The 12,450-nt window shown below is 46.5% G+C and overlaps 1 protein-coding gene across 1 annotated transcript; it reads left to right on the top strand.

Annotated features, from left to right (window-relative positions):
* The first annotated feature begins 4,484 nt into the window (after positions 1-4,484).
* LOC125931067 (zinc finger protein 77-like) lies at positions 4,485-9,613 on the top strand. The gene is made up of 3 exons (XM_049643189.1): positions 4,485-4,650; positions 7,561-7,618; positions 8,038-9,613. The coding sequence occupies exons 1-3, from the start codon at positions 4,485-4,487 to the stop codon at positions 9,611-9,613; spliced, it is 1,800 nt and encodes a 599-aa protein (XP_049499146.1).
* Positions 9,614-12,450: the final 2,837 nt, after the last annotated feature.

Here is a 12,450-nt window from a genome sequence, read left to right as displayed (position 1 = left end):
CAGGAAGTCTGTGCAGGTCAGACTGAGGGAAGTCTCCTCGGGGTCAAGTGCCATTGGAAGGGTCATGAACACAGAGCGTGTAGGGGTCAGATCTTAAACTGGGAGGGTTTCCTCTCTGGTGAGAATTGTGGCCCCAGAGGAGGGGGTTCAGGGCGTGTGGAGCTCAGAGTTCAGTCCCCAGGGGTCTCTGGTCCCCTCCTTCCATCCCAGAGGACCGGTGTCAGCAGGGAGAGCTTGGCGCTCATGGGGGGACTGGGTGTCACCCTGTGCACTGGGGTGTCATGTGTGGTGTGGGCACCGTGGGTGACCAGTCTGAGCGGCTCCTGCTCTGGTGCTTGGCCCGTTGTTCCTGGAGAGGCTCTCGCTGCCCTGGGCATCCAGTGTGGGTGACACTTAGGACTTTTGTCCCTTGGCCATACCTCTTTGTGCTGGCAGCTTTCCGTGTCGTCACCCCCCAGCAGGCGTCACTCGACCTGATCTCTGTTGCGGGGCGAGAGGGGAATGTCAGCAGTGCCACCGGTGATGTGTGGCTGCCCAGGGCTCGTCTGTGCCTCTCGGGCGGGTGCTTGCGGCTCAGTGTGTCCGGTGAAGCCCTCCGTCCCGGGATGGTGGGGCGTGGGGTCTCCAGTTCATGTTTTCCTTTTGTGGGCTCTGCTGTTGCCGTCAGTGTGGTCTTGTCTCCAGGGTAAAAGCCTCGTAAGTCCTTCTGCGCTGGGGGGACATTGCATATTGTAGCTCATAAGTTACACGTTAGCAGGAAACGGAGTGCAGAGTGTGAAACACATGTCGGTTTTGGGTCCCGTTACTTGCGACTTCATGGCGTCCAGCTCGAGTGTGTGATGCGGGGTCTCCTGGACGTCGCACGTTGGTTTATCTGATTCCTCCAGGGCTGAGCATTTGTCACGTGTGGGTTTCCTCTTCCGTGGAAGCGTTTCCAGCGTGTTGTCTCCTGTATCTCACGTGTCTTCTTCCTGATGATCTGTTTCCTTCACGTCCTGGGGACATTCAGTCTGTTTCATTTCTGCCTGCTGTGTTTTCTCCAGGTCAGGGTGTAGCCTTTCTCTGGGTTGTCTGCGTGGATGCACCCTTCACGTTGTTAGTAGACTTGTCCTTCCCCGTCTCTTCCTGTGTAGACGACCGTCCTTTGTTCTGTGGGAAAACTCCTCCATCGCTCAGGTCTGATCACACGTGCTGGAACTTTCTGTCCGTGTGTTCCTCTTGTTTCCAGTTAAATCCACCAGACTCGGTTATTGCCCGTGAATCTGATGATCCCTTTTACCCTTTAGAAAACCAGTCTTCCCTGGCCCCCTGTGTCCTGGTGTCCCTGTCTCTGCCACCGCCCTGCGGCACTTGCCGTGTGGACATCCACTTGCCTAAATCAGGGGCGACTGATGTCTCCCCTTAACTATATCCTCATTACGGGAATCGATGGCAAGTGGGAGATACTTGTCCTGGGAGATAAGAGCATCCCCAAGTGCATCCTCCAGTCCAAGATAAGGAATGTGATCCCACCCGGTATTTCCACAAGTCCGTAGTTAAGCCTATGGAGTGGGGTACGCTGTGGTTTAAGGAGCGATTTTGAGATCCCAGTCACACAGGATTGGTTCAGGGTGATAGTTGAGTCATGCAGTTGTTGGGGAGTCCTTCCCATTTTCCGGTTGATCACAAAATCCTGTGTCCATGGGGTCCTGTCATTATCCCTCTAGAGACACAAGCATGGAGATTGTGTCTACATGAGCTGTATGGTGGTTTCTCTGAAGCTGACCTCAAGTTGTTCAGGATCGGTTTTCAGGACTTGAGGAAAAAGGGCAGATTGGTTTTTAATGACTTTAACTCAAGAGAATGGACGATGGGAACCCTAGTTTGGAGAACAGTAGCCAGAAATTTGAGGAAACCAGACGAATTCAGGACCTAGTCTGGTTTATAAGAAATAGTATCAAAGTCTAATACCTACAAAAATGTGTTACTGACACATAATTTTTTTTCTCTCTGCATTCACTCTTATTTCCAGAGATAGCCAAATCAAGAACAATTCATTTGTAAAACAAGTCCAGTTTTAACAAAATGGCCTACTTACTTACAAAAGTTCAGCAAGAACAGTGATTGCCCATTTCAGGGTTTGTTTGTTTGTTTGTTTGTTTCTTTTTTGGAGCTTGGTTTGCTTAAAATTTTTATAAGGAATTTCTAGATTGAACTTTTAATAGCCCCTTGAGGCCAGAAGACAAGTCAAATATTTTCTTATTAATATTAATAATTAATTAATATTAATATTAAAATATTAATATATTTTAATTTTTTAAAAATGTTTATTTGAGAGAGAGAGAGTCAGAGCATTAGCAGGGGAGGGGCAGCGAGAGAGGGAAACAGAATCTGAAACAGGCTCCAGGCTCTGAGCTGTCAGCACAGAGCCCGATATGAGGCTTGAACCCACAAACCGTGTGATCGTGACCTGAGTCAAGTCGGATGCTTAGCTGACTGAGCCACCCAGGTGCCCCTCAAATATTTTCATTAGACTTGTCTTCAAGACCTGTAGATTTATGTGATTTCCTCTTCTCAAGTTCCCCAAACTATCCTGAGGTTTCCTGCACCTGCCTGGTGTTGACTTTCTTTACTCACCTGGTAAGGCTGCTGGGAACTCTGTCAGCAAGGCATCAGGCAGTATTTCCAGGAGGCCTGATTGGTTCCAGTAAGTCTACCTTAATTCCTTCATGCTGTCTGCTTATTCTGAGTCTATGCAGGTCTCTGTCAAATCTAACATTCCAGTCAGAGCCTTAGTAAAATAACCAATGTGTCCAATGGTGTCCTGTTACAAGGAGAATACATTCTCATTGAACTTATGCAAAAGGAGGGAGGGAGTCAGCACTCAGATGTGTAGGAATGTGTTTGCTTGTAGATCAAGATGGCAGCTGGGTACATGGGAACTAAGGAGTTAAGGGGGAATCTGACAGAAGCAAGGCTGCCGAGACTCAGCCAGCATCAGGAAAGGGTCCCAGCTGAGTCCTTCACATGTGCGGATTCACCACGGCCGAGCTGCCATTGCCATATTTGCCACTCGTTGGGAATAGACCTTGGGAACAGAGTGGAGAGGAGAGGAAAGGGGTCATCTGGCCTTACAGGTCCAAATGGTCCAGACTTGTTCACCCTCAGACCTACAGACCATACCGGGGAGCCCCTGAGATAGAGAAATTTGCTGCCTGGTGAGTAAATATGGTTGCACCTACCAAAGGGCAAAAAGAAAGTGGCGGGAGTCAGGGATCCCCCTGAAGGGCAAGAGGGGAAATCCCTCAGCCTGTTGGGCAAGGGCAGTGCCATAGACACCCCCTGGGACTGGGGATCCTCACCAAGGAGGAACCTCAGGTGGAGGTTGTCATCTGCCCAGAGAACACTAGAGTCAGTCCACCAAGGGAAACTCCCAGAAAATTCCTAGAAAATCCCAGGCGAGGCCCTGTACAGCAGAGGGTCCCTGTGAAGGCCATCAAATGTGGGGTGACCTGATCAGGGGGAGGCCCACAGGTCAGGTGGTGAGAGAATTCCCCCAAGGCAGAACAGAGGAGATGGAAGTTTACTGAATACCCTGCAAGGGAGCAGCAGGCAGGATGGCAAAGGAGAGACCGTCTGCCGGGAGGCGGTGCTGGGGGGCTACAGTTATGGGGTCACGAGGGAGCATGGGAACCTTTGGAATGCTCCCTGTGTGGGACCTGTGCCCGGTTGTAAGTCGCAGGGGTTAGTTAGGGCCTGTGGCCATTTCGAGGCAGGTCACTCAGGAGCCCGTGTGCATTCAGCTGTGTGCTCACTGCGCCCTTTGCTGTGTATCTTTCCATCTCAGGCCTGTGCCTGAAAGCGGCCCATACACTGTGATTCTTCCTCCTGTGTTAACGTGAGCGGTGGCTGTATCCCCATCAATCCCTCAGGGACTCTTCCTTCTAATGCCCTTTTCCTTGAATTCTGGGCCCTGGGTTAAAAGTTTGAGCGGCCCTGCTGACTTCCACGTTTCTTAAGGCCCTGGACTCGTCTTACACATCAGGTGTGCCAGGCGCCCGGGCCCTGGCCTGTGTCGGTGCCCAGAGCCCACCTAATCCGGGGAAAGGGTCGTGTCTGCCTCTGTCGGAAGAGAGGGGACTCCAGCAGGCTTCTTGCCCTTGTTCCTTCCAGGGCGAGAGCTGCTCACATCAAGCAGCCCTGGAATCTGAGTGTCCACAGCATCCTGACATTCTGGTCCCAGTTCTTGGAGCTGACGAGGCATAATCGTCTCAGAGCAAGCCAAGCGTGTGTCCTCCGGTCTGTGTGTGTTCCGAGTGAATATTTCAGTTTCTGTACAGTACTGGTCTGCTCAGATCTGTCTCAGTGTAAATATCCCAGTAAATTGGGTGTGTGTAAGTCTATGTTACCTGTTGTCCTCACCCTCTGTTGTGACTCAGGGGTCCTAGGAATGGAGTGCAGCTCCCCGCCTGTCACCCTTCATCCTCCCACACACATGGGTGATGATGGAGCTTTGCAGCAATAGAATGTGTGGTATGTTTCAGGCCTCTGTGGTCTTTGAGGATGTGGCTGTGAACTTCACCCCGGAAGAGTGGGCTTTGCTGGATCATGGTCAGAGGAACCTCTTTAAAGATGTGATTCTGGAGACCTGCAGGAACCTGTCCTCCGTGGGTAAGGATGGCTCCATACCTTCCCTGGTCTTTTCAGGAAGAGGAAGAAAAGGTCAATATTTGCAAATTATATGAAACTGTACATAGAATATCATTAAGGCTTCACTAATTAGTATTAGAAGTAAGAAATGAATTTATAAAAGTTGCAGAACAGAAATATTGTAGAATCTGTGCATTTGTCTATTTACTACCAAGATAGCTGAGAAATTAAGAAATCAAACCCATGTTCAAGTAGTTCAAAAACAATAAAATATTATGTTAAAAAGTAACCAAGAAAGTTGAAAGATCCATACTCTTGTAGGTATAAAACATTTAATAAATACATTGAACATGACACAGTAAAGGGAAAGCTATACCATTATCATGGATTGTATGGACTAATTTTTTTGAAAATGCCTATACTATGAAAAGCACTGTATATATTCAGTGCAATCCCTATCAATCATTTCATGAATAGCATTTTTGAGAGGAGTAGAGCAAGAAATTCTAAAATTTGTATGAAAACAGAAAAGATTCCAAATAAAGCTATTTTGAGAAGGCATACCAAAGCTGAAGATATAACAATCCCAGATTTCAAACTACACTCAACAAAATAGTATAGTACTGGCACAAATCCAGACACTAACATCAAGGCAACAGAATAGAGAGTCCAGAAAGAAACCCAGGTTAAAAAAAAAAAAAAACTTTTTAACGTTTATTTATTTTTGAGACAGAGAGAGACAGAGCATGAACGGGGGAGGGTCAGAGAGACAGGGAGACACAGAATCCGAAACAGGCTCCAGGCTCCGAGCTGTCAGCACAGAGCCCTACGCGGGGCTCGAACTCACAGACTGTGAGATCATGACCTTAGCCGAAGCTGGTCGCTCAACCGACTGAGCCACCCAAGCGCCCCAAGAAACCCAAGTTTATATGGTAAAATAATCTACAAGGAAGGATCTGAGACTGTACAATGGGGAAAGGACTGTCTCTTCAATAAGTGGTGTTGGGAAAATGAGACAGCTACCTGCAAGGAGGTGAAACTGGGCAGCTTTGTACCCCTTACCTGAAAGGAAACTCAGTATGGATTAAACACCTCGGTGTAGGACTTGACCCCATACATGTCTTAAGACAAGATGGAGACGCTAAATTCATGGATATCAGCCATAGCATTATTTTTGTGGAATCATCCCTTCAGGTAAGGGAAACAAAAGGAAAAATAAAAAATTGAAAGAGGAACATAATACACATTTTCCCACAGAAAATATACAGATGGCCTCTTGGCACATGAAAAGCTGCTCAGTATCACTAATCCTCAAGGAAATGCAAATTAAAACCAGGTGAGCTAATGGCTAGTATGAAAGGAACAGGAAGTACAAGTGTTGGTGAGGATGTGGAGAAAGGGAAACGCCTCATTGGTGGGATTTCAATGGGTGCAGCCAGCTTGTCAAACAGTATGGAGTTTCCACAACAAAAGGAAACACAACAATACCGTATGGTCCGTAATTTCAGTTGTGGGTAGTTCACCAAAGGTAAAAACCAGGACAGTAAGATACGTGCACCCCCACGTTCACTGTGCTCAAGATACCTTAGCAACACAGGAGTCCTTCAACAGATGAATGGATAATGAAGATGTGGTATCTACATACAAGGGACTGTTCCTCAGTAATACAAAAGGGACGAATTCTTGATGTTTGTGACACCATGGATGGAGCTAGAGAGTATTACACCAAGTAAATAAGTCAGACAGAGAGACAAACAAAACAGGTTACTTATATGTGGAATCTAAATGACAAAATGAACAGACAACAGAAAATAGGAACAGACTTAAAACCGTAGACAACAAATTGGTGTTTGTGGGATTGGAATGGGATTGAGAGACAGGTGAAATCATGGAGGGGATTGAGAAGGACAGATTTGCACTTAATTGAATAAGTCATGGGAAGGAAAAGTAGAGCACAGGGAATATGGTCAATAATTTTGTAGTTTTGTATAGTGACAGCAATTACACTTCTTATGGTGAGCATTTTGTAATGTATGGAATCGTTGAATCCCCATGTTGCACACCTGACACGAATATATAGGTCAGTATGCTTCTACCAAAAATGAGTGAATGAATGAATGAATGAATGAATAATAAAAAGTCCCACAATTATCAGTCATCATGACTGTGAAGATGAAAATTGGGCCCATCTTCCAGATTGCTTGTTGTCCTTCAAACCCTCCCTCCTGTTGAGCTCTTCTCAGGGGCAGGGCAGCAAGCACACACACCATCTAATCTCCTAATGGCAGCTGAGCAGCTCAGGCAGGCTCCACCGAAGGCCTCTGTGCCCTCAGACTGGCCAACCCTCGGTTGGACCAGGTTCTGGAGAAGGGATTGGCGTTTGGATGCATCCATTAGAAATATGGCTCAGGCTTTGTATGAGCAGGGTGATGTTTGACATTCACCTGTCCTCCCTGTTGGACTTTTTATCCATCGTAGCCCACGTGGCCAGTCTTTCTGTCTTCCTGTAGAGGTAGGGTGTGGATGTGTGTGTCTTGCCCAGTTCCTTCCTACTTGGCTCTTCTGATAATTCTTATCTCCACATTAGTCTGCATCTAGTTTGAAGTATTTCTGGATGAACGTGCTGCCATTTCAGACGCTTTATTATCATCAAAGTCCCAAGTCACAAGGGTCCTCAGAAATTTGGTCCATGACCATTCTTCCTCATGAAGTTCATTTCCATTTCGGGATCAGTATATGAATAGAAGCAGACATATGGCCTGTTTTTTAACCTTACACATCAGGTCATTTCCACGAAATTCAACTAGGCTCCCAATTCTTGTAGTTTCTCCCAGTGAAGGTAAAATGAGTGGAATTCTTTGCAGAATGAGCCTCTGAGTGAAGAGAAAATACTAATGTTTACAAAAAATGATTCCCGTTCTGTGTTTGTAGAGAAGCAGAAATTTCACAGCAGTGGAGATCTGACCCAAATGCAGGAAGGGATTTTGAGGTGAGTGACACTTGTAAGGGAGGAATGGGGAATGTTGGCGATTGTGAGACTAGCCTGAAAGTAGAGAACAGGTGTAAACCTAGCGCAACAATCGTGTAGTCAAAACTTTCACAAAACGAAGTTTTTATAAATGCATTCTAGGTATTGATCATCTGAAAAACCATTGCGTTGTTAAAAATGGTCAGGGAAAACTATAGGTAAGAAACCCTGAACGTTATGACTCTGTTTGAGTCCTCAGGAGAACAGTAAGCTTGAACCATTTTGCAAAACATGCAGACAGTGCCACAACCATACTCAGTCATTGAAAATGTCCATTATGTAGTCCAATAACAATTAATAAGCATCAATAGATCATTAATTATTAAAGAGATCACTTCTAATCACTATTCCCTTACCATGTATCTTCCTATTTTGAACAGCAGTCCTTTGTTGGAGAGTGTCTGTGAACGTTTTGAAGGAGATCAATGTGGAGAAACCCTGAACTCGATTACAAGTCTTACTGTGCATGAGGGGTGTCCTACTGGAGGCAAATCCTGTGAATGTGCTAAGTGTAGGGAAACCTTCACAGATGGTTTTTTCCTAGGGAATCTGCAAAGATCTCACCCAGGACTCAAACCTAGTCCCTGTGAGGAATGTTGCCCAGCCTGCAGCTCCATCACGAGCCTCAGCACTCATGTGGATGCAGACCTTGTAGAGAAATCCTATGAAGGTCAGGACACCGGGAGAGCATCGGAGACATACGCAAAGAGTCTGAGTAGTAAAAAATCTCTACAGTGCAAGAAATGTGGAAAAGCTTTCACTTGCATTTCTTCTTTTCAGGGTCATGTGCAAAATGACCGTGTACAGAGGGTCCATACATGTGACATGTGTGGGAAAACCTTCTTATATCACTCCTTCCTTACACGTCATATGAGAACTCACACTGGGGCTAGAACCTCTCAATGTCAGGAGTGTGGGAGAGCCTTTGGGTATAAGTCAAGCCTGCAAAAACATGTGAGGACCCACGCTCGGGAGAAACCCTATAAATATCAGCCGTGTGGGAAAGCCTTCCCTGGTCAGCACACCTTTCTTGTACCTGGGAGAAGACCTACAGGGGATGAATCCTGGGAATGTAAAGAATGTGGGACAACTTTCAAGATACGTCTACATTTTGAATGTCACATGACCACACACAATGTAGTGAAACCCTATGAATGTGGGGAGTGTGGCAAAGCTTTCAGGCATCACCCAAACCTGCGAGTACATATGAGGACACACACTGGGGAAAGACCCTATGAATGTAAGGAGTGTGGGAAATCTTTCCAGAGGTATGGTCATATTAAACGCCACATGACCACTCACAGTACATTGAAAACCTATGAATGTAAGGAGTGTGGCAGATCCTTTCGGGATCAATCATACCTGCGAGTACATATGAGGACGCACACTGGGGAAAGGCCCTTTGAATGTCAGCAGTGTGGAAGAGCCTTCCGGAATCACACAGACCTGCGAGTGCATATGAGGAGACACACTGGAGAAAGACCGTATGGATGTCAGCAATGTGGGAAAACCTTCAGATATCATTGGAATCTGCGAAATCATGTGAAGATACACACGGAGGAGAGACCCTATGAATGTCAGGAGTGTGGGAAAACGTTCAGGTATAAGTCATGCCTGCGAGAACATATGAGGACGCACACTGGGGAAAGACCGTATGAATGTCAGGTGTGTAGGAAAACCTTCAGATATCATTGGAATCTGCGAGAACATGTGACAATACACACAGGGGAGAGACCCTATGAATGTCAGGTGTGTGGGAAAACCTTCAGGTATAACTCATGCCTACGAGACCATGTGAGGACACACACTGGCGAGCAACGCTATAAATGTGTGCATTGTGGAAAAGCCTTCAGTCGTAAGTGCACCCTTGTACTACATACTGTGAGAAATCACACAGGGGTGGAAACTTGGAATGTAAGGAGTGAGGGGAAGCTTTCAGGAAACATCAACCTCTGAACATTACAGGACCACACACAAGGCAGTGAAACCCTATTAGTGTCAGGAATGTATCAGAGCCTTCATGTATCACACTGATCTATGGATACATACGCAGACACACACTGGGGAAAAACCCTGTAAATGTCAACACTGTGGGAAAGCCTTCACATCTCCTTGAAACTTGGGAGCACATATGAGGACACATGCTTGGGAGAGATCCTATGAGTGTCAGCAGTGTGGGAATACCTTCAGGTGTCCGTCACTGTGGAAGTACACATACGGACACATGTTGGGGAGAGACCTTTTGAGTATATAGAGTATGGGAAAGTTGTCAGCTGCAAAATGTTCAAGGTCATTTGAAAACACACAGCGCAACTAAACCCTATGAATGCAAGAGGTGTGGGAAGGCATACAGGTTCTTCTCATCTCTTCAAGTGCATGTGAAGAAACACCCTGGGGACAGATCTTGACAAATCACCGATCCCTTCAAGAACACACCAGGCTGCACAGTGGACAGTAAGCCTTTGTATGTAAGGACTCTGGTAAGACCTTTGAGTGTCCCAGAGACCTGCATGTACATGTGATGACCCTCAGTGGGCAGAACCTTACGAATGACTGCTCTGTGGGAAAGCCTTCAGTTGTCCCTCTTCCCTTCGAGGACACACATAAACTTAAGCACCATGGAAAAGCCTTCAGGTATCCCAGGAATCTGTGAGCACAGACACACTGTGGCATAGCATTTATCCTCCTTTAAATTCTTTTTTTTTTAATTTATTTTTGAGACAGAGAGAGACAGAGCATGAACAGGGGAGGGGCAGGGAGAGAGGGAGACGCAGAATCTGAAGCAGGCTCCAGGCTCTGAGCTGTCAGCACAGAGCCCGACGCGGGGCTCGAACTCACAGACTGTGAGATCATGACCTGAGCTGAAGTCGGATGCTTAACCCACTGAGCCACCCAGGCGCCCCTATCCTCCTTTAAATTCTTATTGAAAATGCGAGCCAGTACAATGGAGATGATCCTGAACGGACACAATTTTGGGAAAACTTCAGGTATAGAACTTCATGTATTTTGTTCATGAAAATTCAGGCGGGAGAGAAATATTTTCATTGTTGTGATTATGCTTTTGAGTTTCCAGGTGCCTCTTCCTTGATTGGGACCCTAAGTGTATGAATTCCTAGTTCGTGTCACTGATATGAACACTGATGGTTTTAGGTGGCCTTCTTTGTCCTCTACATCTGTGTGACCTAGATGTTGTTACCTCAGACTTGAAGTAATCACACGGTTATGTACCACATGTCTCTTTCCCATTACAATGTCTTTTGGACTGGATGTGATAAAAAGGTGTCTGTTGCTGGTGTGTACATACAACTTTATATACTTCTACAAAAAGTCTTGAATTATACATTCCAAAAAGTTCCTGTTAAATTATCATGACATGAGACCCCTCATTGTTGAAAGTTATTTTCTGTCCTCTGTTGTGATACCGGAATAATCTGGTTTTGTGTCTGCTCTTCTTTTCAGTCTTTATTAATGAAAGATACATTTTCACATCACTTCTCTTTTTCTTCAGCTTAAAAATATTTTTTTAAATGTTTATTTTAAAGAGAGAGATAGAGTGAACAAGTGGGGGAGAGGCAGAAAGAGTGGGAGACCCAGAATCCAAAGCAGGCTCCAGGCTCTAAGCTGACAGCACAGAATCCAATGCAGGACTCAAATCTGTGAACTGTGAGATCTTGATCTGACCCAAGTCAGACACTTAACCATCTGAGCCACCCAGGTACCCATTTTTCATGAAGTTTAAAATTATGATATTGGTATAGCTTTACTGGGACTAATTATTGGTGTCTTTGGTTGATTTTGTTGCAAATTATGACTTTGAAGGACATCCCTTTGTACCATGACTCAGTTTCGCCTTTTTGTTTCCGTGAGCAGTGACTGGAGTGGAAATACAAGTGGGGTTCTTTCCTCTTTCCCCCAGGAGGTAAAGTCTGTTGTGGGTTGGGGACGGGTGTCCATCCTCCTGTCAAATCCCTGTCTCTGGGTTTCCCTGTGATCAGCTGAATCCTACCTGGTGAAAGGAGGGAGGACCACCACGTCCAGGGGTAGTAAATCTTGGACTGGAGATCAGGGGGCTCACCATGGTCCCGGTAGGTAAACTCAAATCGAACTAGGCTGAGGACACTTTAGTGCAAAGAACCAGGTGCAGTCTCAGAGATCCTCCAGCATCTTCAGTGAAATGGAACCAGGCTTTGCTTTTTTGTGTGACAGAGATGGAGCAAGAAAGCCCACTGTCCGGATCCAGCCCCTGTGGTGAAGGACAGATTTGCTGGCTCAGTTCCCCATGGCCTTGTTCCTCAACTCATGGATGCTCAGAGTGTGGGCCACCCACAGTTCAGGGGCCTGTGGAGAGGACAGTGGCCTGGATAAAGTCTGGGTAGGAAAGGGGTGTTGTTGGACAGTGTCAAATGAAGAATCCGAATTGAGTAAGGAGAGCCCTGTATTGAGCAGAATGATTGCATAGCCTGGGTGGGGGGATAGGCACTGTTGCACTGGGGGCAGGGGCCGTGTAGTGGGAGCAGAGTTGCTGTTGTATTAGGGGCAGTGACTACATCAGTGGGAGAACACGATGAGCATAAGACCTGCAGGTGTCTGAAGGCAGGAAAGGAGTAAACAAACCAGGCATGAGCAGGTGTGGTGCTGACATGGTGGTTCCCTGAGGCCAGCCTGTCCTCCTGTCCCCCAGGAGGGGCTGTGTGTGGCTCAGCCTGAGAGCAAGCCCATGTTAAGGGTCTGCAGGAAGGAGAAAAGCCAAACCAAAGTGGGACTAGCCAGCTTTTGTGCCCCTGTTCAGTGGG

Source organism: Panthera uncia, chromosome A2 (genome assembly GCF_023721935.1).
Source record: "Panthera uncia isolate 11264 chromosome A2, Puncia_PCG_1.0, whole genome shotgun sequence".
In the NCBI taxonomy this organism is placed as follows: domain Eukaryota; kingdom Metazoa; phylum Chordata; class Mammalia; order Carnivora; family Felidae; genus Panthera; species Panthera uncia.
This window is presented reverse-complemented; position numbering and strand designations above follow the sequence as displayed.

Coding starts and splice junctions, on each gene's coding strand:
- LOC125931067 (XM_049643189.1), top strand. CDS start 4,485: ATGGAGCTTTGCAGCAATAGAATGTGTGGTATGTTTCAGGCCTCTGTG. Junction 4,651..7,560: donor CAGGAACCTGTCCTCCGTGG/GTAAGGATGGCT, acceptor CTGTGTTTGTAG/AGAAGCAGAAATTTCACAGC. Junction 7,619..8,037: donor ATGCAGGAAGGGATTTTGAG/GTGAGTGACACT, acceptor TATTTTGAACAG/CAGTCCTTTGTTGGAGAGTG.